Source organism: Polypterus senegalus, chromosome 2, assembly GCF_016835505.1.
Source record: "Polypterus senegalus isolate Bchr_013 chromosome 2, ASM1683550v1, whole genome shotgun sequence".
Taxonomy (NCBI): Eukaryota; Metazoa; Chordata; class Cladistia; order Polypteriformes; family Polypteridae; genus Polypterus; species Polypterus senegalus.
Window position 1 is genome coordinate 140335281 of NC_053155.1, and position 27942 is coordinate 140363222.

General features: G+C 37.5%; 1 protein-coding gene across 2 annotated transcripts in view; it reads right to left on the reverse strand.

Moving 5' to 3' along the window:
* oca2 (oculocutaneous albinism II) overlaps positions 1 to 27942 on the reverse strand; it is a 313977-nt gene that overhangs the window by 41445 nt on the left and 244590 nt on the right. For both annotated transcript variants that reach the window (XM_039744702.1, XM_039744701.1), the window contains exons 22-23: positions 17200 to 17293; positions 9622 to 9715 (exon numbers count right to left, since the gene is read on the reverse strand). In XM_039744702.1, the coding sequence (XP_039600636.1) occupies positions 9622 to 9715; positions 17200 to 17293 (188 nt within the window). The remainder of the gene's footprint in view (positions 1 to 9621; positions 9716 to 17199; positions 17294 to 27942) is intronic.

Consider the following 27942-nt stretch of genomic DNA (forward strand, 5'->3'; position numbering starts at 1 on the left):
GAACCTGTTCTGGGTCCGAATTGGTGACCTGGGTGCTGGGGGACTAAATTTTGGATTCTTAGACCCCCGTCTTACTGTTACCCACTCGCCCTGTGGCTGAATTGGTGCTGCTGATTTCGGCCTCGCACTGACTACAGTGGGACCTGGAGAGACTGAAGCCGAATCAGATGTAGCCGAATTGTCTAAACAAACCGAGTCGATCCAATTTTCGGTTTGCCTAATCGCTATCAGATTCCTAACGCGGTCCTCCAATTCGCGTATTTTCCCGACCAACTCTAAATTAACTAAACATTTTTGGCAGGTGAAGCTATCTGCACTGTCGGCCGGAAAACCTGAGCTGTACATACTGCAGGACACACAACATATAAACGTGCTCTCGATGGGCAGAGAGCAGATAGAACTTACATTAAATGTTGAAGTCATCTTTGCCGTTTTTATAGGTGCTTCTGCGCTTTCCGTGTTGAGCTGAATCACCGTCGCTTTAAGTTTCCACCACCCGCTAAGCGATCGACTTTAATTTCTCACTGCCGGTTATTTCTACTGGTCAGCTGCCGGCTTTACCTCAGGTGAACTTGCTCGGGTGCTTTCGAAGGGCTACGTGCCTGTGGGAGACGCCGCCGCTCTCCGCTTCCGCTCGCTGATCCGCTCTCCACTCGCTGATCCCATCAAAAGGAAGGTGATCCAACACTCTGTAGGAGTGTGTGTATCTAAAGTATCTCTGATAGAAATGTTTGCTTATAAAGAGACATTGTGATACATTATTAGTCTAAGTAGCCAGCACACTTCTGTCTTCCAAGAAACAATTATAAGCAGCCTGGAACCCCAAGGTACCTTGTGTCACACTCATGCGATTGGGGGGCAGCTAAAGGGCCTGAATAATAGTAGTACTGACTTTCTCTCTCAAACCTTTGCAGACTGTCTATGGGAAATCCCACTAGGTCATGGCGCCATTGAGAACACTCATTTTCGGAACCACTGCCATTGATGATGTCACTTCTGATTCTGGAGCTATTGACGATGTCACTTCCGATCCTGGCCTTTAAAGCCACCTTATTTTCACTCTTAACACTAGAATTACCAGAGCCTACGAAAAAACTCGTAATTCCGTCCCACCTTAAATTGCTTCTTAAATCCCTTCACACCTCTCCGCCAGCATCCTTGGTCTTCCAAATGTGCTGATAAAGAGAAGCTAGGAGCAGCCGGCTATTCCATCCCCCCACCAATTTAGAACGTGCACGAACTTCTCTCAGCTCAGGCCTTGATTGAGTATCTGGGAGTGAAGTGAAGTTTTAGAGTGGAAATAATAGATCGTTATTTGGAACACACGCATTTCATGTCTGTTCCGTTTCTACAGTAATCTGTGTAAACACATTGTTAAAACAGAAACTTTTTTATATTCTAGTAGTAGATGACAAAATGTAGGCATAAACTATATAATGTATGAAGCCTGAAGTCCAAATAGCAAAGAAATATTTTCACAAGAATAACACAATTACGCTTTTATTCAAAAATATAACTGCAGAAACAAAAAGCTGCCTTAGCATGCGACATTGACAGCTGTTTATTGTAACTGCCTCCGTGGTTCAATAGAATCAGTTCCCTCTTGGGAATCAAAAGGTTGCGAGTTCGATCCTGCGCCTCTCTGTTTTGAGAAGTAAACTGCTCTTAGTCTTACTATTTTAGAATAAAAGCATACATTTGATTTCAGTCTGTAACAGCCGGTGCAATTTATGATCCTTGTAAAGGTTAGCTTTTTTTTTTTTTTTAATTCACTTTTCATTTTCTCAGTCGCGTTCAGAATCAATCCATACAACCCCATCTGACACGGCTGTTTTCACTAAAGACGCGCTATAGCTCTGCAGTGTACCACGATGCATACTAACGACCCAACCCCCCGACCCACCAACCGGGTTCTGACACACAAACACTGGCGAAGCTGCCTTCTTCGTATCTCACCGTCACTTGCTTTTCTTTTTATTCAGTTTTATTGAGTGTTCCTGCCAGTCCCAGCATGTTGCTGTATGCTGTTTCTTTTGTACTCCAGGACATGCAGAGGAAAGAATGGTAAAGAGCAGTAACTTCGGCGCTATATGCAATAATCAGACACTCTGCCCGCGTCGTTCAAACACAAGAGGCACAAGATCAAACTCGCGACCTTTTGATTCCCAAGCGGGAACTGATTCTATTGAACCACGGAGGCAGTTACAATAAATGGCTGTCGATGTCGCATGCTAAAGCGGCTTTTTGTTTCTGCAGTTATATTTTTGAATAAAAGCGCAATTGTGTTATTCTTGTGAAAATATTTCTTTGCTATTTGGACTTCAGGCTTCATACATTATATAGTTTATGCCTACATTTTGTCATCTACTACTAGAATATAAAAAAGTTTCTATTTTAACAATGTGTTGACACAGATTACTGTAGAAACGGAACAGACATGAAATACGTGTGTTCCAAATAACGATCTATTATTTCCACTCTAAAACTCCACTTCACTGCCAGATACTCAATCAAGGCATAAGCTGAGAGAAGTTCTAAATTGGTGGGGGGATGGAATAGCTGGCTGCTCCTAGTTTCTCTTTATCAGCACATTTAGAGGACAAAGGACGCTGGCGGAGAGGTGTGAAGGGATTTAAGAAGCGATTTAAGGTGGGACGGATTTATGAGTTTGTTCGTAGGCTCTGGTAATTATAGTGTTAAATCAGTTCTGTTTTGGACTCCAACCTGTGAACTCCTCAAATAAAAATACCCATTTGCAGCTAGGGCATAATATACGGGTGGCTGCCCCAAACCTTTTTGATGTCTGTGGACTGTTATTGTGACACTTGAGGTATGAATAAATGAAGACAAGTACTTTGCAAGTCCATGTACTTCCATGTAATATCACAAGGTACCTCAAGTCCCAGCTTTCCTGATCCTCTATTTTATGGTAGAAATTTAGTGGTAGTTACATCATCTGACCAACTGTAAGGTTATTGTCCTACTTTAAAGGACAAAGCTCTCCATATTATTTCTTCAGCAACCATATCCATCATCAGTTCACCAGACATATGCTTTTATTAAATACGAAATGTCAACAGACAGAAGAAAGGAACAACAGGAAAGCTAGATACAGTACAAAACATCTGTCTTATTAATGGCATAGTGGGTCTTAAGCCAAAGGCACAGAGGTACAAAACAAATTAATTTCCCTTCAAAGCTATATTGCATAAGTTTGCAAAGTGTAAAAACCGTGTGACTATCTGCCTCCTGCCTCATCCACTTATTATCATAATAATAATAATCTATACTAATAAAAGGCAAAGCCCTCACTCACTCACTCACTCATCACTAATTCTCCAACTTCCCGTGTAGGTAGAAGGCTGAAATTTGGCAGGCTCATTCCTTACAGCTTACTTACAAAAGTTGGGCAGGTTTCATTTCGAAATTCTACGCCTAATGGTCATAACTGGAAGGTATTTTTCTCCATTAACTGTAATGGAGTTGAGCTGCAATGACGTGGGGGGCGGAGTTTCGTGTGACATCATCACGCCTCCCACGTAATCACGTGAACTGACTGTCAACGCAGTGCGTAGAAAACCAGGAAGACCTCCAAAAAGCGCTTAAGAAAACATGCATTATATAATTGAGAAGGCAGCGAAACAATAAGAAGCGAGCGAGTGACATATACTACCATATTCATGAGTGTTGCTACCTCGGAAAGAAAGCAAGGTGTAAACCTAAACTTTAAATTAAGTTCATAGACAGGCTACCGCTGGCGTTTCACATGCCCACGGGAATGCGGGATACAAGTTTAATGAGAGGACGCAGGATATAAACGAGAGCTTTGATCACTTTGTAACTAAGTTAAAATTGCAGGTGAAGGGGTGTGCTTATGCAAATTCCGAGAGACTGTGTTTGTGGGGGATTGACAGTTAAGGCGGGTGGGGGAGTCACGTCATCATCACCCCTCCCATTTACCTCATTTTGCTCTGAGCTGAGCTCCGCGGCTAATCACACTGCTACCAAATACTCACAGAAAAATTCACAAGTTAATACACACTCTGTCTCTAGAGTTTCTTCACACTGAATCCTCCAGGCACTACTTAAAAAAGGTTACATTGACAATCGTGTTACGTTATGTTTAAAATCTTTCATTTTCTTAGCACAAGCACAGCTGAGAAGCTTCGATGCATGTGCTCCATAACGCGTTAAAAAATAATGCATTTAATCACACTTTGCATTACAAGCAAAGGGGAGCTTTTGTCAATGCATGATTTCCTGGTACACCGATTACATTGATCAGCGCACCCCGATTCATTTTACCCTCGCACCACCTTAGTTTGAGAAGAAGTATGAAAAAATATGAGGTTAACACAGAAAAACAGATCACCAATTCAAGCTTTATGAATAATCGATTCGCCATCAATAATTGTTTTGGTAAAGCCATCCTCCTTCCATTTTATAATTTTTCCGCCACTAGCCATGATTAAATGAACGGTAACAAAGTAAGAGAAAAGCGAGGGTGACTTATTTAGGCAGGAATATATATGACAGCAACACTCATGACAATGTCAATCATGTTACGTTATTATTAAAATGTTTCCTTTTCTTTTTCATTACTTCTTTAACACACTACTTCTCGCTGCGGCGCAGGTATTTTGCTATATATATAATATATGAATTACCTCCAAAGAGCTGAGACTTTTGATATCATGAGCGTGTGTACAAAACTGGGGTCTCCTGCCCAGCAAAAGTCGAGCAGCCAGCGCGCTGCGCATAGCTGTGCCGGCCTTTGAGACGCTGACTGTGCTTCTGCCTTAAGTCAAAGTGAGCACTTTTAATTTTTTTCTTCCCCCCCCTGCGCTATAGCCCAGGCAAGTGCAAACACGGGACCCTTTTATACACTACGGCAAAATAATATTAAGGCGATTCACACTTTCTTTTGCACGTATACGATTATGAGGTCCTCAGCTCGGATTATGAAGATACGCACAGGAGTGGAGGGCTGACAGTGCCATCACAGCTGATTAATGGCAGGGACGTCTCACCAGTCTACACAAGACCCGACTGTCCCGAAAAGGCGATCATAACGTCAGCGAACACATCTCTCTATACTATATAAAAGAAAAAGGCAACTTTCCTTTCTTTACACCTTTTTTCCTTTTATCCCAAACCAAAGCCTTTCTCTCTTAACACGGCAGAGGACACAAAACTAATTTTCTTTAATTGCCGGTAAGGCACATTACCAGAGGCACAAATTTGGACGTTCACATAGAAAATGTAATTTCTATACCACAGCCGTCGTGTAGCGCCTTTCAAAAGGGATCTACGAGATGATCCATATACATTTTAGCTGCTGTTAGTTACTTACCTGTTGTGTTACACAGTCTTTAAAATGTAGTTTACCCACAACCACTCCAGTAGTGCTCAATGTACCTCCATCCATCCATTTTCTAACCCGCTGAATCCGAATACAGGGTCACGGGGGTCTGCTAGAGCCAATCCCAGCCAACACAGGGCACAAGGCAGGAACCAATCCTGGGCAGGGTGCCAACCCACCGCAGCTCAATGTACCTGTACTTCTTAAAACGTTAATGTTTTACTGTTTAATAACTTATAGACTATATTTTATTATTTTTCCCTTGCACTCAGTGAACAAAGCTATACACACACATATAGACACATACAAACATACACACAAGTATATGTATACATATATATAATTTGTGTGTGTGTATGTATGTATGTGTGTGTATATATGATGTAGATATGTATGTATGTATGTAGATATGTATGTATGTATGTATGTATGTATGTATGTATGTATGTATGTATGTATGTATGTATGTGTGTGTGTGTGTGTGTGTGTATATGACAGCAGCAATCCAAGCTGTGAGAAAACAGTAAAAAGGAGGCGTGTCAGACGTCGTGGTACATTTTCTGATGCAGTTAGACGAAAATAACTTTGTGATGCTGCCACCAAATACACAAAACAATTACTTTGACAATCATGTTACATTATTTTTAAAATGTTTCCTTTTCTTTTTCATAACTTCTTTAACACATGACATCGCTGAAGCGGCTATTTTGCTATATATATATTATATATATCTATATATATATATATATATATATATATATCACAGCGACACTCATTATAACAGTGACAAAACAATTACATTGACAGATATATATATATCTATATCTCTATATCTCTATCTATCTATCTATCTATATATATATAGATATAGATAGATAGATATGAGAACAACACTCATATCAATGACAAAACAATTACATTAACAATCATGTTACGTTATTTTTAAAATTTTTCCTTTTCTTTTTAGTACCTTCTTTAACACACTTCTTCTCGCTGGTTGGTATTCTGCTAGTATATATATATATATATATATATATATATATATATATATATATATATATATATATATATATATATATATATATGACAACACCACTCATCACTCACAACAGTGACAAAACAATTACATTGACAATCATGTTACGTTATTTTCAAAATGTTTCCTTTTCTTTTTCATTGCTTCTTTAACACACTACTTCTCCGCTGCGAAGCCGGGTATTTTGCTAGTTTTATATATAGGGCACTTTACATTTGCAGTAAATCTCAAAGTGCTACATAAAGTTTAAACAAAGGCAAAGCAAGATAAAAACAGAGGTAAAACAACACTAATTAGAGAAACCATAAAGTTTCTCTAAATCTTAACATGCATGTTTATCTGTGCATGGTAGCTCTATTTTGGATCTGTGGTTTCCTTACTTCATTCTTGACATATTTGACCCTGTATAGCATCTTATGCACACTTATTTCAGCTTGTCTTCTGAAGGCAATGCCTCCATAGCATACTCACTGTGTCCATAAATTACTTTAAAATGTATATTGAGCACATTGGCACTGTGGAACATGGGGCACTAAACAATTTATACAGTAGAACGTCTTAAACACAACTGAGTCTGAAATTAAATGAATCTCTTTCAAGCCCTACTCATTAACCTGAGAAAAAGAGCTACACCAGTGCCCTTATGATTAAACTCATAAGGATTTGTTTGGTTATGTAGAAATTATTTTTCCTTCACCCTCAGTCTTTCCCTAAAAGCTCCTCTTCTGTGCCTAAGTCAAGTAGTTCCTAGGGAACAAGAAGGTGCTCAAAAAGAAAAAGATAAAAAAAAACAAACATAACATTTATTTATATAGCACATTTTCATACAAATGATTTGCTCAAAATTCCAAGCTCATTTCATCAGAGAAAAATTAGCTGTGATGTCACATACCAGTGCATTTGCACCGTGCACCCCACTAAGCACATACATAACCATACCCTTCCAACATGATCACCACAATTCCATTACAACATTGCGACTATACTAGAAAATTAGAAAATGGGCAAACTTCACACTTGCCTGCTAAACCTCACAATAAGGCATTGGATAAAAAAAAGTAGTTCCAACTCTATATTATCATGTAATTATTCTATTGTATAGTCATGATCGTGTCATTTTAAATGATCAAATGTATCCCCCAATGTAACTGAACTCAACTAAGTATTTTGAAAGCTTTTTTATGAATGATATAAAGTATGTTTATTATTGAATGCCAGAACTGAATATTCCTTACTGATTTTTTTTCTACAGTTCATTTTGAGAAGTTTAAAATGTTTCACAGCTACGGTAAAACATAATGCTGCTACATAACTCAAACATGATCATAGTTAAACAATGATGAGAAGGAAAGGCAAAAAAAAACACGTGTCAAAAAAAAAAAAAATCACAAGGGATTCATGAACCAAAGAAATAAAGAAATAACAGGTTTTGATTCAGTGACTGAGCACACGTATGTTAAATGTAAGGAGCATTCTTGAAGTATAGGCAAGACATACTCTAATGAACATGATAATGGTAAAACAACTTTGTTGGGTCAACAGAAGTAAGTAAGAAGTTCAGGGTGGGCAGGATGTTTTACCATGTAAAGTTACCAATTAAATTCAATGCAATTCACATTCAGAATTACACAGTATTACTGAAGAAACTTAGAATTTATCTCCTTACAACTGAGGTTTCAGGGGCCAAGGTGACTTCATAATGAGCAAACAACAAGTGAGCCATTATGGGAAAGTTTAAGGTTAAAATATTACTCACCTTGCAGTCAACACAAAAGACACTAATCACTCAAGAAAACAAAAAAGAAAAGAGAATTGGGACTTTGCACAAAGTTCATGCTTTGAATTTTAAAATGTTGACGTAAAGAAAAGAGGAGAGAAGACACCACTTTTTATGCATTGCTTATACATCCATAGATACAAATCATGGAGCAAAGGTATGGAACTATTTAACTATTCATGCTGGCTGATTATTTAAAAGCAAACTCAATTTTCCCAAATTTGGAGTGAAAAACATTTGTGGATGAAGTCCTGGGAGCCTAATCGGTTATGTTTCATAGCATTACATAATTTGACATTAATCAACAGGAATTATTAAATTTAAAGTGTCCAGATGGCCTAAACACATCTCCTCTTTTTGAGTCTTAAGCAACACAACTGCAGAAATGTTATTAATTTTTATGAATCTCAGACAGATGTTTTTATTACTGAGACCATGTAAACATACTGAACATACTGTCTATTCCATACACTATCAGTGGATAATTTAAACTTGCATGCACCATAACCTGATATTGTTCACTCTGCATAGAAGTTGTTACTGGGAAACACAGGAAGCTCGTTGAAAGAAAAGAATGACTAGGAAGAGGTATGTTATGGTTGGCCACTAAATCATGGTGGGGGTTAGTGGGGGGTTTGGAGGGAGCCTGACCTTGATGCAATGAGCAGAAAGCTGAATGTACAAAAATGTACGTGTCAGTAGCAAATAAGGGCACTAGTGGCATTTCAATTGCGACTATTTTATAAGACCAGATAGAACAGAAGATGCTGTTATTGCAGCTGAAAAACAATTTTGCATTTCACATAGTTAAGCATCATTATATATAGAAATCAGTGGATTGTACATCTGTCTGGATAAAGAAGACATTCCCAGATACCGACAAAGCAAAAAATTAGAAAATTTTGAAAACGTTAAGTTTAAAATAGGGCTACATTTTTTGTTTTTTCTTTTTTGTTTTAAAAAAATCATAATGAGAAATCACATACAACAATTTAAAAAGTTTGCGAAGAAGCTGATCCATTTTTTGATAAGAAAAAGTAACACATTCGTCACTTTAAAAACATTCCTCAAGTGTCAATTAACACCCAATCAGCCACTTTTTTTGAAAAATCAAAATATGATTGTCTTAAGCAGCTTAAATTGTTTTCCACTGAAATAAAATTGATCAAAACATAATAAGCATAAAATGAATGTGACTTTCTGATGCAGCATAGTGCAATATAAAGCAGGGGATTACTCTTCCAAATACTGTGGCATTCTTTAACATCTTGCTTGTTTCAAATGTACTGTCCAAGTCAGAAGACTGTTATTAATAACTGATGTGTTAAACTGTTACAAACTGAATGTTAAATAGGAAAAATATTAAGAATGATAGATTGAAGAGGAAAAAAAGAAATGGTACCATCCTCCTATTATCAAATGGCATATGTATAAAAACAATATTACCTGAAAAAATCCATAAATGAGAAGCCATAGCCATGTTGTTCAGCAATTCCAGCACAGACTACATTAGCTGATGCACCAATCAGAGTACCATTTCCTACAAATAAATGAATAAATTCAAAATTTGTGCTAATGATTGCAAAAGGAGTACAAAGGAAAATTAAGCATACAGTACAGCACACATTATCTTCATTCAGAACTAGTTATATTACATTATTATCAGGTAAATTACAAGTAGTTAAATGGACCAAAAATCACAATTTTTAGCTATTAGGCTTCCTGCCTGTTGATAGCTCTGTATATTCACTGCGAATAGTCAGAGTGCCTGTGTAAGAATGCATCACACTCAGATCTGCATCTGACGATTCAAATGGGTAACCACATCATTCACAAATCAACCACATCACTGACAGCTACATAGCTTTGTTTTCCTCTTCACTTAAATCATCTGAACACGATATTGGGAATGGCTTCGAGCAGGGGTTCCTGGGTACAACTGTGGGAGCAGGCTGTCATTTCAAACACTTTCACAAATAAATGGTTCAGTCTTACTTCTGTTATGTTATTGAGATGTGATCTGAGCCGACATATGACCAGTTAAGTCGGGGCCTCAGATTCCAACCAGCTTCTTAATTCTGAAGCAGATTCTTGTACTTAATTAAACCCATTATTTAATTCCATGGTTTATTGGTACTCTTCTTCTGCCATAGCAGTCATTTCTAAAATGGTTGATTTTATTTTTTTCTTAGAGCACCATCAACATGTTCTGTGGACCTGAGAAGATCAATATTCACCTTTCATTATTTACAGATATTGTATGATGGACGCAGGTTAGCTGGTTATGTGTTGTCTCATTTTGTTTGTAATCATTGTCTGCATGCTAATTAAGAAAAAAAAATAAAGGGGTCTGTCTTAAATAGAAAGTCAATTAAAATTAAGTGAAAGAAAGTTAATTAGCAGCAACATATACTGGTCAGTAAATTAAGAAAAGGGCTAGAATGAAAACTTTCAGCCACAGTAGCGCTTCAGGACCACAGTTGGAGACCCTTGCCCTATTCTGTTTCAGATACAATACCCTTATTTTGATTAAGTAGAAAGAGGGAAAAAAAACTGTTTGATATTTGAATCCAGGTTTATTCTGCAAACAAGTGTTATTGATCTATTTGCTTTTATCTACTACCTGCATGTTCCAATTTCTTTATGTGAAGTAGTTGCTTCAGTGCTTTAATTTGCTGCACAATGTTATTAAAGGTGTGCTCTTTCTGCCTTTATACATTTAAACATATACTACTTAGCAGCATGCTATTCAACTGCTCCATCAGATATGACTGCCTTCTCAGAGTGACGTCTAAGCTGTACCTTCTTAATAGGGAAAGCCACCTCATAATGTTGATGAGAAAAGCCATGTTCCATGAAGCTCATAAGTGTATAGCGTCGGGACAAGCTGGCTAAAATGCTTCACAAATTAGTAAAGGAATGTTGTTTTAACAACCAAGTCTCCAATTCAATTATCCTAACAAGGAGACAAAACTACTAATAACCCTACGGTAACAGTACTACTGTCAAGCACGGGTGGTGGAAATATCATTCTTAAGGTCAGCTTCTCTTATGCAGGAATAGAGGCTCTGGTCAGAATAGAAGGGAAAAAGAAGAATTCCAAAAATTAAGATCTCCTTTTCTCTACCAGAAAGAGGAGTAAAAAAAATATTGTACCACTTTAAAACAAAAATTCAAAGAAAAAAAAAAGCCAACTCAAAAAAGGAATTGCATTAAAAACCATCCAGTAATGGGACAGCTATAATACATGGTAATACAAATACTAAAAAGAATATGATAATACCAGTAACAGTGCACTGCACGATAACGTGGAGTGAATACTCTTGATTTGAGCATTCATTGTTTTCATTCTCTCTCTGTTTAGTACTGGTTTGCTCAGAGGTTGATGCGCTTGCTGCTTCCTGAGCAGCACTTCTTTTCTCCACCCTAGTGACCCGCTGCTTCCCTTCTTTCGCCTGCATCTTTTCGCGTTAGAACGGATTAAGTTAGTGTTTGTGTTGCAATTACTTAGTACATTTTCTTTCATTTTTCACTTAAGCTGGCACTTAGGTCTTCAATCTGCCTCAAGAATGATTAGCGAAGGTGGTAGGGGATGAGAACGACACCCATACTCATGTGCCGCACGGTCGCCCTGCTGCGCAATGCCAACAGTTGATTCTAGAATAAAATAAAATAAAAATAGTAATAAAAATCATCACCTCAAAAGCAGATAGTAGATGTCACATAGGATGTGTACCAAATTTCAAGTCAATAGGTGAAATGGTTTGCAAGCTACAGGTGATTTAAAATCCTGGACAGACAAACGAACAGCCACGGTAGCGAATTATAGAAGAAGACTGTATAAATTCTATTACTGGGTCATTAATTTAATATGCTAATTGTATTGACTCAAAACCTTCCATACTGAGCTTAAAAGATAAAATACGATAATGCAAATGTTCACCACGTCTCTAGAAACATCTTGTAGCTTAGTGTACCATTTTTTCCCCACAACCAGTCTTTTTTTTTTTTTACCAAATACTTGGTTATATAAATTACTTCAACACAAGGGAGAGTTGAATTGGAGGCTACAGAAAAACAACTAAAAACCATAAGAAAACATTTTTTAATCCACACAAACCAGCAATTTCAATTTGGCCAATGCACTTACATGGTGCGAATGTGTCACTTTTGGTGTGAATTTAGTGGTGGCAATGGACAAAGTATGTTTTGCGATACAATAAGTAACTTCTGCCAATATCTTCTGGCTGAAATTTTCCTATGCAGTAATAGGTTTTATCCTTAGATGTTAAACTGCTTTCCCCTTAATTCTGGGTAAAACCAAGCCATTTCCAAATAGCAGATCTAACACTAACTGTTCTAAACTTTCTCTACTGATTATTACACCATTTTTTTTCTCCCTATGCCTATCACCACAATCAGGCAACATGGGCAGAATTGACCTAGTTATGCCAAGAAAGAGTGATCGAGATTTTGTAGACTTTGTTTAGAAGAAGTTGCAGAAAATCAAACAAAAAAAGAACTGGAAATCATAATACTGGCTTTTGGACTTGCAGTAAATATTGAATCAAAAATTAGTTATATTTCTCAGCCCTAGTTGAAAGAACACCTGTCACAGTAATAACAATGTGTATATTGATGGCTGTATTATAATATTTCTACTGTAATAGATATTTCTGGAAATTAACACTATTTTATTAAAAAAAAAGGAAAGAAACAAAATCCACAGTTGTACCCAATTCTGGAACTTTTTCTGATTAGCCAGGAAGCTATCAGAGATCTGTGTCGAAATGACAGAAGAAAGTGGATACTGACAATCATTTTAATAACAAGTGCACTGAAAAGTTTCTTTATAATGTATTAAAAGAAGTGCGTTATAGGCATTTTGTTGAGGCTTATTAGTGATATATCAATAGACAAAATTACTGAATCTATAAAAAATAGCACAACTGCTGCATGTCATGTTCAGGTCTCGGCAGAGAACATCCAAAGTTGAGTGATAGATTGTGCGAGTCAAGCTAATTGTATATCACCATGCATTGATAATTGTGCATAGTTGTGCATTTTTTTTGAAGTAGAATTCACTGATGAACAGTCACATGCACCTGCCCGTTTTTCTGCAAGTGTTGACATTCATAATTGAAGATAAAAGCTTTGAATGAATTATTTTGTTATAAAACTTTTCCCATGTCTTGTGTGCCATTAATATGAATTCAACACCTGCCATTTTCAAACTGACAACGTGGTGAAATCTGATATTTAATTTTCCTATTTCCCAAGAAAACAATTCACCTAAAACAATCAACTTTAAAGTTTGCCTTTGAGTGGAAGTTCAATCCAGAGTTGTCATCCTGTTCGCAAGCATTCAACATTTGGAGCAGAGCAGGGTGTTAAATACAGCCCGATATCAACAATTTCTTTAAGGTTGTTGAGCAGGTTTGTTTATGACCTCCTTGTAAATGCCCTCCCTGAAAACCTCACCCAGGTGGTCTGTAGTAAACTGTACAAAAATATAGAGGCCTTAATTGATGCACTAGAACGGCATAGGGCGTATTTGTCTATTAGGAGTTTCCCCCATTGACTTGTGAATATGTATCCAGTTCTAAAGAAACATATGGAAGAAATGCAAACACAGTCCCGCTGTTATGACAGTGGCATGTCATGCCGGGAGTGATCCAAGAGATAACGTCATGGTCCTCATTCCCACTTCCCATTCTAAATTACTGGGCCATTGGCAAGGCCTTTATAAAGTTAAGGAGAGAAAAGCATTAATCGACTATTTGGTGAATCAACCTAATTGTCGGTCGAGCAAATGGGTTTACCAGGTCAACCTGTCCCCCCCACCCCTCCCTCCGGACATTCCTGTTCACTCTTTGCTCATAAATCCAATCTTAACTTCAGCACTGATTTGACAGCCAAACAGTAACAGGAGCTGGAAACAGTTATCCTGTCTGTCCCAAAAGTGGTGAGTGAGAAATCCGGATGGACCTCTCTGGCTCCGCATGACATTGTTACCGTACCAGGGATGACCATCCGAGAACACCCATATAGACTACTTGAGGCAAAATCTGCAAAGGTGGAATTTGAAATCAAGCATATGCTGGACTTCGGTGTAAAAGAGGAGAGACACAGTCCCTGGTCCAGTCTCACAGTCTTCATACCTAAGCTGGAGGCTTTGCAATGACTTCCAATGGCTTAATCGGGCTTCCCAATTTATGCTTACCCAATGCTGGGATTGGACGATCTCCATGATCAACTCGGCAAAGCGGAGTATTTGACCACACTTGACATGATGAAAGGGTACTGGCAGGTTCCTTTAACAGACTCCGCAAAGTTAAACGACAGTATTTAGTACCCTTAGCGGACACTGACACTCCATATACTTGATGAGGTCAGTCTCCGGATTGGCCCAGAAAAACTGAACAGTTTGATTACCTGGTGGGGAAGGGTACGGTAACACCACAGTGTTCAAAAATTGATGGGCTTGAATAATTGTAATTATCTGCCAGACCAGGGGGTTGGCACTGTCAGCTAACATTTCCTCTCTTTCTTTCCCTGCAGATCTACGGAAGGAAATCCTTCCTGATGACCTCACTTCTGGTCTTGGCTTTCCTAGACATACCCCTTCTCACTGCTATATAACTGCCATTTTATTTTATTATTTTTCAGTTCATTCCCGAGTTCCATCTGAAAAGACATTGTATTTGTTTTCTGTGCTTGGTTTTCCAAGTATATGGGGGGTTACTATGTTTGTATTCCCCACAACCTTCATTATGGTATTTTGTGTTTATTCCACAGACTCTGGCATCAGAAACCAAGATATGCGTAAGAAAGAATGCAAAATCTTTTGTTTGTAGAAATAAGAAGGCCCTTCCATTCGTATTTACTAAAATACTTGTAAAATCTTCTAAGCATGGAGAAAAATGCTCGTACTTTTCATTAAAAAAAAAACATTTTTTAACCTATTGTTACAAATTGTGAAACTATACTTTTGATCATGAAATTCCCCTTTACAATATCAGATACTAGCTTTAAAGCTGATTGATTAAAAGGTTGTTTGTTTTTTGGAACACGGGAAGCTCAATGAAATCAGAGCAAAGCCTCTGTGTTTGTCTTATTTTTATTATGTGATGTTTGTAAATTCTACATGATTGTATTATAACTAAAAAAATGTTTTAGATGGTGGCTTGGGGCTGGAAACACTTGCATGTGGGCCACCATTAAATGATACTGGCTTTAAATCTAAATTGTAGTAATAAAATATGGTAATTGTCTATAACAAATCATGTCTTGAAATAGAAAACCAAAGTATTATCATTAAGCAAAATTGAAATACTGAAGCTAAATAATAAACCAAATGGTATTCCTGTAACAAGATCTTTTCTAAAGGATTCACAGCTCAAAACCAAGAGACAAAAATAAAAACTTTCACCAGAAATATTCACTGCTATTACAAGATCTTAAAATAGAAGAATTTAACTGTAAAGATGGTTTTATGCGAGAGTGGAGTGCCACAAACAATATAATCAAGCACAAATAGTCAATGCTTCAAGAATAAAGTAAGCACGACAACTCCTTTAAATGCAGAACCTCAAGAGGCTGTCAAAATCAGCAACACATAATTGTGGTTGTAGGCCTGGTCTCATATGGACGCATTCTAAAACTAAGAGAAGGAAAGCAATTAAATAAAATATTAGGATAAGTGAAAGAAACTGTGCAGAGCCCCAGCAAGAACAGCAATATTTTTTAAGGATACAAACACCCAATTTTCTCATTGCAAAAGATTAATTATATTCGTAGCAATGTGGTGCAAGACATTCTTTTGCCAAATGAAATTTTTCATCTGGTTAACGCTTTCCTTGCACAACATCCTAATATTTTAACATTAAGGCCAAACGGAAGATATCCCTTTATTTCAGAGTAAATTGTATTTTTTTTCCCCCAAAATACTCTGCAGACACGTTTATTATAAAAAAAGAAAAAAACACAACTGTTGGCTACAGGCACCAGATGCAATTTCTTCTCAAAGAGGTGCCATTTCTGTAGGCAATATCCCAGAGGTAGTAAAAATGAAAAAACTCTCAATCAGCAATGATATCATCACCTCCAGCATCAGTACAGCATGCCAGAGTAACAGTAATTAGACTGCAGTGCTACAAGGAGTTGTCTTCTTACTTAGAAACATACCAATTTAAAGGCATACAATAGATCTTTAATGCCTTCTTTGAAGAAATTGCTGCTAGTTTGCTCATGTTGAGTACACTGGGGACTAAAGCTACCCTAAAGAGAGACGATTCCACTAGACTATAGTAGGACTAATAAGACATTTAGGTTCATCCCCTAACAAAAATTGACTGTAATATCCCAATCCTTTCCAAAGTTGAATGCACAGCAGAAGCAGCAGCTGGCTTTCTTTGCAGTTAACTTTTCACTCACAATCTGACAAGGGGTAGGGATGTTATTAATCTTTCACACTCCATTAAATTAGAATCATGTATTTTATTTTTCAGCTTGTGACATTCATTACAAAATAGACTAGAACTCATTTCTAGGAATCTTCTGCCTGAAGCAGCTTCTGACTAAACATGGTGCTCTTTTTTTAAAAACGAGACTAATGGATTAGCAAAAAAAACACACACACAGTGTACTATGGGATTTCCAGGTCTTATATACAAAGGTGGCCTGTCATTTTATCATTAAATTTGAAGTAGCAGCAAGAATATTTTCCTGGTGGCTCCCTTTTCCCCTTCCACTCAACACCATAGTATACCAGAACTTAATATCAGCAGGTCTTTTAGTTAATACATTTTGGCTAATGCCCATTAAAGGTTACAACTCAACAAGAAATTTGATTTTAGAAAGACTGTCTTAATTTTTTCAGCTAAGTCAGAACAATCAGAATATTTTAACTTTTAGTCAGACATGCACCTCCAACACATCTGGTTAAGAGGCAAAAACACAGATTTATTACATTATTTTTATAAAAACCATCAGAACTTTGTTAATGAATATTGCAACACTCACCACCAAGACATGCTCCCATTGCTAGAGCAAAAATGAGTGGCTTTACAGGCAAATTCAGATCAGCATCCTGGCTTAGATTCAACAGAACTGGAATCTTTATTTAAAAAGAAAAAAAAAAAAGTTAGCAACCCTATAAAATTTGTCCATTTCACAATGACAATAACATTTACATTTCCACTCTGTTAACCTCAAAATAAACAGTGGAAAATATATATAAGAGGATAACAACTAACCATATTAAATATTAGATATAGTTGACAGATAGGGACAGCTAAAAGTACATAGTCCTTAAACAATTGTTCATCTTCACCTAGCTAAAGTTATACAGGATAATCATATGAGATCAGATAGGGGCCAGAAAAAGGAGACGTTTAAATGATGGAGTCGGTCAAAAATCAGACGATGGGAACTGTAATTACAAAAGGTCACCAAAGAAATCCATAGGATTACAGTAAAATGAACAACGGAGGCCAACTACCAGAGACTGGAGATCACACATGCTTGAAAGTAGAGGACAAAACCCAGTAACTGGTTGGTAACAAGGTAGTGGTGTTTAGCAGAATGCATGGTGCAAGGAAAGTGATGTACAAATGTATGGGAAGATGCTAAATAAATAAGATAGCTGATCAGGGATTTTCTGGGAGTGAATCTTCTGCTGCTTTGACATAGCAATATGTATTACATCCAAATTTAAATTTATTATCATGTGTACACAATACAATTCGATTACAGGCAGTCCCCGGGTTACGTACGACATAGGGACTGTAGGTTTGTACTTAAGTTGAATTTGTATGCAAGTCGGAACAGGTACATTATTTTAATAAATGCTATTGTTGACCGACTGTAACCAAGTGCTAATCCAATGAATGACGGAGTTTCACCTCTCTCTGACTTTATTATTTCTATTTTATTTTCAATGGTGATTTTTCTCTTCTTTACTGTATTACCAGCACTTGCATCAGATTTGTGTTTCAGAGACATTCTTGAAGGGTGAAGACAAAAGGTTAAGAAGAGCTCTTCTGCACAGCACTGTACACGCTATCACAGCAGGCAGGCATCCCTCATCAGCACGTCTGGTGTACTGACAAGAGACAACTTACTGCTATGCATGTAACAGTACAAACAGGCTTGCTATTGAAATTGAATGGGAGTAGCGAGGGGCGGTTCACCACCCACCCACCACACAGTCACCTCCACTACAGTGTGCAGCCTGCAGCGTGTGTCCGCCAACCGAGAACGAGCACAGTGTGGCCAAAGGCATGTAGTGAATTGCCCACCACTGCCCCCATTCAACAGGTAGCCACCCGAAGCACACTACAATGCTACCCCCTGCTGCCGCGTTCACCCTCAATGACCTCCGTTCAGCCACAACTGGGTCATTGCTTGCAGCATTACCAGCCGCCCACTGAAAACGGGCAACCGTGTGTAGTGGGCGGGCATTGAAACGCCCCCCACCACTCCATCCAGCCTGCATCTAGTCAGGAGCAGTAACTGCAGCGGTGTAGTGGGCAGACAGCAAACCGCCCCATTAAGCCTCTGTCCTGCACACGAGCAATAGCTGTGGCCCCGGTGACTATGGACCACGGGTCACCGCTCGCTTGCCGCCAGGACTGCCCGAAGCACACTACACTGCGCAAGCAGCAAAATCGCCCCCCTCCAGCCACTGCTTGCAGCGTCCCCAGGCCAAAGATGACAGAAGTTGTAGGTCGGATGTCAGTAACCTGGAGACTACCTGTATTTACTTTCAGAATGTTGACAATACAATAATAACAAAAAGACACATGCACTCAAAAACATACAACAGAGTACACAGAATGAAACAAACTATATACACATTTGATAAACTGTTTTCATATACACACTTTTGAGGGTTACTTTAACACTGGCTATAGTAACCACACCTGCTGGTGTGGGCTACTAAATGTTTGGCCACCATCTTGGAACTAAATGACAGCAATGAATTTCCTCAGATATACAATGTAAAATACAAAAACAATCAGCAGTAGATTACTAAATCAGGAAATTTAGCGGTGATACAAAAAAGAAGCTATTAGTCACATGCAGATATTGGGTCCATTTAAATTGAAACCATTAAGTGAGATTGGGAAATAAATGAAGTCCATTAGAAGCCTGGAACCGATAAGAAATTGGAGCGCCAATAATTCAATTATGCTACGTAAACCTTCCAAAACTGAGTAAATGAACACAACTTTAAATTAAAGTCTCAGCACTACACTTTGGGAGAAAAATGTAGGCAAAAGGTTTTTTGTCAAGCTGCTTCTTCCTTGGCTGCCTTTATGTAGCATGCTTAAGGACAAATACTGTAGTAATTGCACATTTTTTGCTTAATTGAACTTGAGTTCCATGATGTAGCTGCATTTCAGTCATTTAAAATTGTTTGATGATGTATACAAAAAGTATTGTCTGTATAAACATGACTTCCTATTCTAGAATGCCAAAATGTCCAACAATATTTCTTTACAAAATTTGTAATACTTAAACAATATTTACTAAAAAAAAAAACAACAACCACACAACACCTGTTAGCAGTTTAAAGAATAGTTGCCTCAGCTAGTATTGGAACATTTCTGTGCACATATTACATTGTTTTTCTTTTTTATGTTCAATATTATATTTGAATTTTTACTACATTATATGTTATTATATGTTATATCTATGGAAGATAGCCTGTTGGTTGCAAGGGCAACCATGGGCTCGCACCACCTGTGGCAACAGATCCAAAAAGATAGCGGTCATGCTATGAGCACCCGCCGTCGATAGGTGATGCAAGAAACATAACTGCAGGGAACAGGATTACTTGGGCACAACCCTGCCTGATTGCTGTGTCTGTGTATAGGAGAGTGGTAGATCCCGCTACAATAAATAACTGTGCTGTTCCTGTTTCAAGCTGAATAAAGCTGGTTTTGCTAAAGTACTGAGACTCAGCTTTGTGTTTTGGGGTGTAAGACAGGGACTTGCATGTCATAATAGAAAACTGAATTGTACTAAACAGTTGAATATGCAGAGAGGGACTGGGCAGTCAGCATCCACTACTACAAGAGGTTAGTTCAGTTTTGACGTTTCTGTGAAAACAAGTATCAGTGTTCACAAGTGACATTTTGTATCTATTAATATGACAAATACAAAATTAAATTCACTTTCCTTATGAATTAACAAGAATGAGGTAAATCCAAATGCTTTAAAATTTTCACGTGAACGTGTGAAAAATGTGAAAACTTTGCATTTATCTTTCAAACACATGTTAATAACTTCATAAATTTAACAAAAATATCCCATTCCTCCTGATATGTACATTGCTGCTGCTTCTCTCCAAGAAAAGCCATGTGTGAAAATCCAAGACAAATAAAACTATGTAATGTAAATAGTAAGAATTATATGGCATTACATGTAAAAAAAAAAAAAGATTTCACAGACCAATATTCCTTGGTCTGTGACATAAGTCAATTATGGTTTGTTAAAAGCATATCTGATTGGTGTTAAACATATGGAATAAAACTACTAAATGCATCAGGCTAGTTACTAATGCTCCCAATCTCATATATTGTAGATTGTAAAATTCAAAGACAACCTCAAAAAAAGTACAAACAACGCTTAAGGGAATTTAAAAAGTCCACTTTGACCCTGAAGCCCAGAATTAAAGGATAAAATAGATTTTATTAAAAACAGACCTCAGAGTCCATTCTTTTCCTTATTTTCCAATTAAGCAGGCATCCGTCATCTGATATCTCAAATATGAAAAGTGACTGTTCCAACAGTGTGTAAATTTTTTTGTAAATGCACTTATTTAATAATCACAATTGTACATTTTGAAAGCTAACTTGCAATACTTATAATACAGGGTGGGCCATTTATATGGATACACCTTAATAAAATGGGAATGGTTGGTGATATTAACTTCCTGTTTGTGGCACATTAGTATATGTGAGGCGGGAAACTTTTCAAGATGGGTGGTGACCATGGTGGCCATTTGGAAGTCGGCCATTTTGGATCTAACTTTTGTTTTTTCCAGAAGAGGGTCATGTGACACATCAAACTTATTGGGAATTTCACAAGAAAAACAATGGTGTGCTTGGTTTTAACGTACCTTTATTCTTTCATGAGTTATTTACAAGTTTCTGACCACTTATAAAATGTGTTCAATGTGCTGCCCATTGTGTTGGATTGTCAATGCAACCCTCTTCTCCCACTCTTCACACACTGATAGCAACACTGCAGGAGAAATGCTAGCACAGGCTTCCAGTATCTGTAGTTTCAGGTGCTGCACATCTGGTATCTTCACAGCATAGACAATTGCCTTCAGATGACCCCAAAGATAAATGTCTAAGGGGGTCAGATCGGGAGACCTTGGGGGCCATTCAAATGGCCCACGACGACCAATCCACTTTCCAGGAAACTGTTTATCTAGGAATGCTCGGACCTGACACCCATAATGTGGTGGAGCACCATCTTGCTGGAAAAACTCAGGGAACGTGCCAGCTTCAGTGCATAAAGAGGGAAACACATCATCATGTAGCAATTTTGCATATCCAGTGGCCTTGAGGTTTCCATTGATGAAGAATGGCCCCACTATCTTTGTACCCCATATACCACACCATACCATCAATTTTTGTGTTCCAACAGTCTTGGAGGGGTCTATCCAATGTGGGTTAGTGTCAGACCAATAGCGGTGGTTTTGTTTGTTAACTTCACCATTCACATAAAAGTTTGCCTCATCACTGAACAAAAACTTCTGCGTAAACCGAGGGTCCTGTTCCAATTTTTGTTTTGCCCATTCTGCAAATTCAGTGCGCCGATCTGGGTCATCCTCTTTGAGATGCTGCAGTAGCTGGAGTTTGTAAGGGTGCCATTTGTGAGTAGCTAATATCCGCCGAAGGGATGTTCGACCAATGCCACTCTCCAGTGACATGCGGCGAGTGCTACGCTGTGGGCTCTTGCTGAATGAAGCTAGGACAGCCACTGATGTTTCTTCATTAGTGACAGTTTTCATGCGTCCACATTTTGGCAAATCCAACACTGAACCAGTTTCACGAAACAGCAAGCAGTTTGCTAACTGTAGCATGGGAGATGGGTGGTCTTGTAGGGTGTCTTGCATTGAAATCTGCTGCAATGACCCGGTTACTGCGTTCACCAGACATCAACACAATTTCTATCCGCTCCTCACGTGTTAACCTCTGCGACATGTCAATGGCTGTAAACAAAGAGAAACTTGTAAATAATTCATGAAAGAATAAAGTTACATTAAAACCAAGCACACCATTGTTTTTCTTGTGAAATTCCCAATAAGTTTGATGTGTCACATGACCCTCTTCCTATTGAAAAAACAAAAGTTGGATCCAAAATGGCCGACTTCCAAATGGCCACCATGGTCACCACCCATCTTGAAAAGTTTCCCCCCTCACATATACTAATGTGCCACAAACAGGAAGTTAATATCACCAACCATTCCCATTTTATTAAGGTGTATCCATATAAATGGCCCACCCTGTAGTTTCCAATCACAATACTATAACTGATTTCATTAGTCCTGAAGGTTACAAAGTAAGTAATAGGAGGTGAATCATCGGCAATCTTGAGGTTTAAAGTTTATTACTGCCTGCTTAATCCTGATCAGGAACTCGGTGGCTGGAGTCTATTCCAGGACATAAGACAGGATCAGTCTCTGGATAGGCCACCAGTCTATTGCAGGGTGAACACATTCTAAAACTGCAACTGGGGTGAAGGGTGTTCCAGTAAAGGAATGTTGTTTAATCAATTAACAGTTTTTGCTAAATTGTGAAATGCTAAAGTCATAGTGATAATGAGGCTGCTGTTGCATTGTAGTATTTTTTTTTTTTTTTCTACATAAGTTTTTTTTAGTATAGCTAAGGATGGAAGGAGAAAAGGATGTTTTATAAAATTTAAGATTCATTTTTTATAGAAAAGTCTAATTCTAAATGAACTGTTTTTATTGCAGTGTGCTTTTAAATGTTCTGAACAGTATTATAGCTTACTAATCCTATTTGATTTTTGTAAGGCAACGTTAATCCAAATTTGTTGTTACACTAACGCTCCAACACAAACTTACAGTAGCAGGAAATTGGAACTGTGGTTTAAAGCCTGTTGCTTCAAATTCTAGAATATCATATTCTTAGGTTTTCCTACATCTTCATCCCAGACATATCCATACACAGACTTAAAAATAATTTAAAATGTTACAGGCCTGGATTCGTACCTGGTTTGGGGTGGGGACACCTTCCTCTAGATCATGTTCAGTCCTGGAGAACCACAGTGGCTACAGGCTTTTGTTCTAAATCAGCTTCTTAATTCAAAGGCAGTTATTGCTGTTGAAAGTGATTATTGCTGATTCAACATTCTTTTGTTTCACTTGTTAATATTGCCAACCCTCAATTGCTTCTTTTGTATTCAACAGTTAAATGTTTCTTAACTTATTTTCTTAACCAGATTTAAACTAACAATAAGATTGAAAAAGAGCCAGCCACTCAAGATACATCTTGGTCCCATTTACATATATCTGATTTAGTAAAATATTTGAAAAGAAATGGAAGAGGACAAAAAATGAAAGACTAAAGATTATAATCTGTTATGGGTGACAAAAAATTGGATGATATCCTCATTTTAAGAAAAAAAAAAAAAAAAACAAACAACAATAACCTGGAGCCTAAAGTATAAAGCTTCCTTACACTTGGGAAAGTGAGTAATCCATGTCTTATGTAAAAGTCAATATTTTTAAAATATGAACTTCGCGTGACTTAGTTACAATACGTTTTGACCATCCATAAGTACTATGTATACTTTTGGTATTGGAATTTTAGTGACACCAGGTGATGGGACAATGAAATGAACAGAAAATCTCATTTCATTGTATATTTCAATAACATGTCAATCACATTTTAACATTATTGAACTAATTATATCACGGTTAAGTGACATGTTCGATCAATGAAGCTGTATCCAATGTTGGTAATAATGACAAATGCATACACTTAGTGTCAACTGCTTTTAGTGTGTAGCCTGTTTATTTTATCTATAAAAAGAAATATTGTGTGTTACACAATATACAGTAGCTAGCAAAGGAAGCATTAGCTCTTTTGCTAAAACAAGTTTTCAGTGATTGTGAAGAATTTTTGTCTCATGATTAAAACTGTTTTGTAAGCGGATTTAGACTTCCTAGTACTGTCCGATGCGGTTCCTCTATAGATTTGAAAAGCCAGGAGCCATTTGGTTATGGCTACTTCTCAGTGTGAACTGGGGAGCCAGTCAGGGGATCTTGCAGTCATCTTGAGACACATCATGCCACCTGTATGGGATGGTATGATTAATGTGCTACCCAGATAAATGCAATATCCTTTCCAGCAGGGTGAGCAAGACAAGACTAAAAAGGCCATTTGCAGCGATTGCCGATTTTCTTAATGTAATTTGCTCAGTTTACTACACAGATGTTGTAATGTAGCCACCATCACAGAATGAATTTGGTTTTGAAAAGAGAAAGCACTTTTATTCAATTAATATACAACTAATACATGATGCTGAACTGTGTCTGACTAATGTTGCTGCATGGCTCAACCCACAATTTCTTTGTTTTTATCAAATATTAACGTGGGACGCAGACTTCAGGGTCATGTAGTGTGTGATGCATGGCTTCTTGGTAAGTAAGTCTATTTGATTCGATTGCAGTTAAGTTTAGTACGTTACAGACACCTTGTATAATTTCTCTTTCACATGATATTAAGTAGACCACAAGAGAGGATCTATAATGAAAGGCAATCCTGCACACGATTAGTGATAGAACAGAGCATTGTCTCATTAAAAGAAAATGATGTTTGGACTTGTTGGCGAGGTATGGTATGTGGTGTACGTTTTATAATTCCCTTTTTTTTTTTTTGAGCGCATGCAGTTTTTGCCTTTTTAGTGTAAGCAAAACTCTACTGTAGATTTCCAAGCAAGGTTTCATACACAAGAAGCCTGATGCGGTACAATGAAAATGCTACAAAAAATGCATACAATTAAAAATGTCCCATTATCAACAAGGCTAGGCTTCCGATTAAACAAGTGAGTAAGGACAAAAACCTGCAGCCACTGTAGACCTAGGGCCAAATTTGAGCACACTTGTTCTAAACTACTGCTGTTAATGTAATCATTTTTTTCTTGAAATGCCTATCTAAATGTATATGCCTTGCTTTATATGCTTAAAAAAATAAAAATCCATGAAAATGTGACCCTACAAAATGGTTTGCTTTTAAAACACCAGGATCAAAGTCCTTGCAGATAGAAATGCAAATGTATAGCCTTCCAGTATTTTATACGATCAGTCTAGGTCATCTCGGGGGGTTCAATTACTGCTCCGTTTTGGCTGAATCTTTAAATCTTTCTCTGGTACTGTGGAATATATAATACATTGAGCAAGAATGTTACTCTTTAGATTATGCATTTGTTAAGTAGACAAACTGCATCATATTGTATATGCATAAGTGTCAAGCAGATCATCCACTTTTTTGCAACACATGCACACTGAGATGCTTCATGCGAAAGAATACCATAGCTCCACTGTACTCCTTTTCTCCTGCTGAATGCCAACTCCCTTTAAGCTGTGTGCTTCCTCTCTTCTAAATCTAAACATACTTAATAACTGCAGAGAATTGAAAGCTTTTCAGTAGCTCTGCCACATGTTCTTTAAAACAAAGGCTTGTCCTCATTTAGACAGAGCATTCTCAAATAAACTTTGTCATCAAGCATCAATTGGGTGATTATGACAATGTCTGGTTTACCTGATGCGTAATGTTTAACTTTTTTGGCAAACATCCTCTTCTCAGTTGAATGTTTGGATTTTATCTCACCTGTCCACTTCATTTACCTGCTGGATTGCACAAGGACATTCTCTTCAATGCCCTAACCGAATATCTTTCTTGGTGCTTATAGGCTAGAAGTAAAGTGAGAAGCCAAGCAAAATGGCACCTTTTATTGGCTAACTAAAAATACAATATGCAATCAGGAAAGATTTAGACTAAAACTTTCATTACAGTACGCTGCTAGCAGACACCCCAGCAGTACAGACATATTTTTGAAGGCAGTCAGAAGCCCTACTTTTTTTCTGACAAACCTCACTAAACACAAATACATTTTGATCGATTTAAATATTTAATTAAAAATAAGTGTTCACTTTCAAGTAAATGTACAATTCTTATTTTTGGCTGGTAAAAGCTGTTGGGGAGATGCCTTAATGCCCATAGCAGATGAAACATTACTGGCCTTTATCCAACATGACTTCTAATACAAGAGGACATTGTCTCAATCCAAGCAGTCGCACTGTGCTAGCCTCCTGAGCCACAAACCGGTGATGTACGGATTGTAATGTAAATGTAAAAAGCAGTTCCAAACTGATATACGTAAACCTAACTGAACAAAACCTATCCAATACATTAAATAGTTGAAATATGGCCAACTGACAATGGAAGAGAGATAAACTCCAGTTACCACTGTTCCTGGAGAAAAACATATGGTGGCTCCACAGAGATTTATAAAAGACAAAGCCAGATGCAGTCACAGTCTATTCCCGTTTTCCTTGAGCTTATTAATATCATAAAATTAAGATGTTTCTAAATATGTAGGAAACTTAATGTCTTCATTTCTAGCAGAATTGGCTACTGTAATGTGTTATTCATATAGTGTAGAACTAGAAAGTACAACCACATAACTCATTTTTTTAAGGCTTTTCACCGGCTTTCAGTTTAGTTTTGGGACAATTTCAAAATCTTCGACCTTACGTATAAAGTTTTAAGTGGCTTAAAACAACCCTACATACTTGTATGAACTTATTACATACAAACAGAAATACATAAAGATTCCAAGAATGATTACAATGCTGGAAGATCCGGGCTTTTAGCTTCAGGACCTCAAAGTTGTAGAATGAACTGACTACTTGCATTAAAGATACCCTCTTCAGTCTCTTAAATCCATGCTGAAGATTCACCACTTTAATGTAGCATACTACAATTGTGACAGCTGGCTAGCTGTTCTTATTGCATATCTTTTTTCTCAGTCAGTTCTACAAAAAGATTAATTAATAAAATTATGAACTGTTACTGGCCATCCTCTACCTTGTTTCTGTTCCCGATATCCTGCTATGGCTACACAGCAGGAACCCAGTGGTTCTTCCGCCCATGTGAAAGACACCAAAACTACTTTTGCACCATGCAATGCAAGGATGATTCCAAGGATGAAAGACTGCCTAGCATAAATGCAAGTAATACTGTAAAACACAGAAGACGGGTCAGGCAGCCAGTTGACCTGTGACTGACTGACTTTGCATTATAACTGTACCCTGCTTTGGAGATTTACTTTTTTCCACCCCTCAGCTGTCAACAGGCCATCGCTCAACAATAACATTAATAGATATACTGTATATGGTTAGGTTCTATTTATATACAAAGTAGTTGAATTTGTGCATTTTATGGTGTTTTTTACCTATAGTTTTTGGTTTGTACATTTGAAAGATTTGTTTAATTTATATTTTAAATGTAAAACATTTCACACTTTTCTGAATCTGCACTATACAAAACTCAAATTTACTTGCATAAGTGTGAAGAGTCTTTTGGGTTCACAAACACTGTCCTTGTATGATTTAACTCATACCTATCCAATCCATTTTAATATGTGCAAAAATGGCAAGATAGTAACCCATCCATAATTTCGGAAGTTATGCATTGTGTTCGTCATGACTCAGCA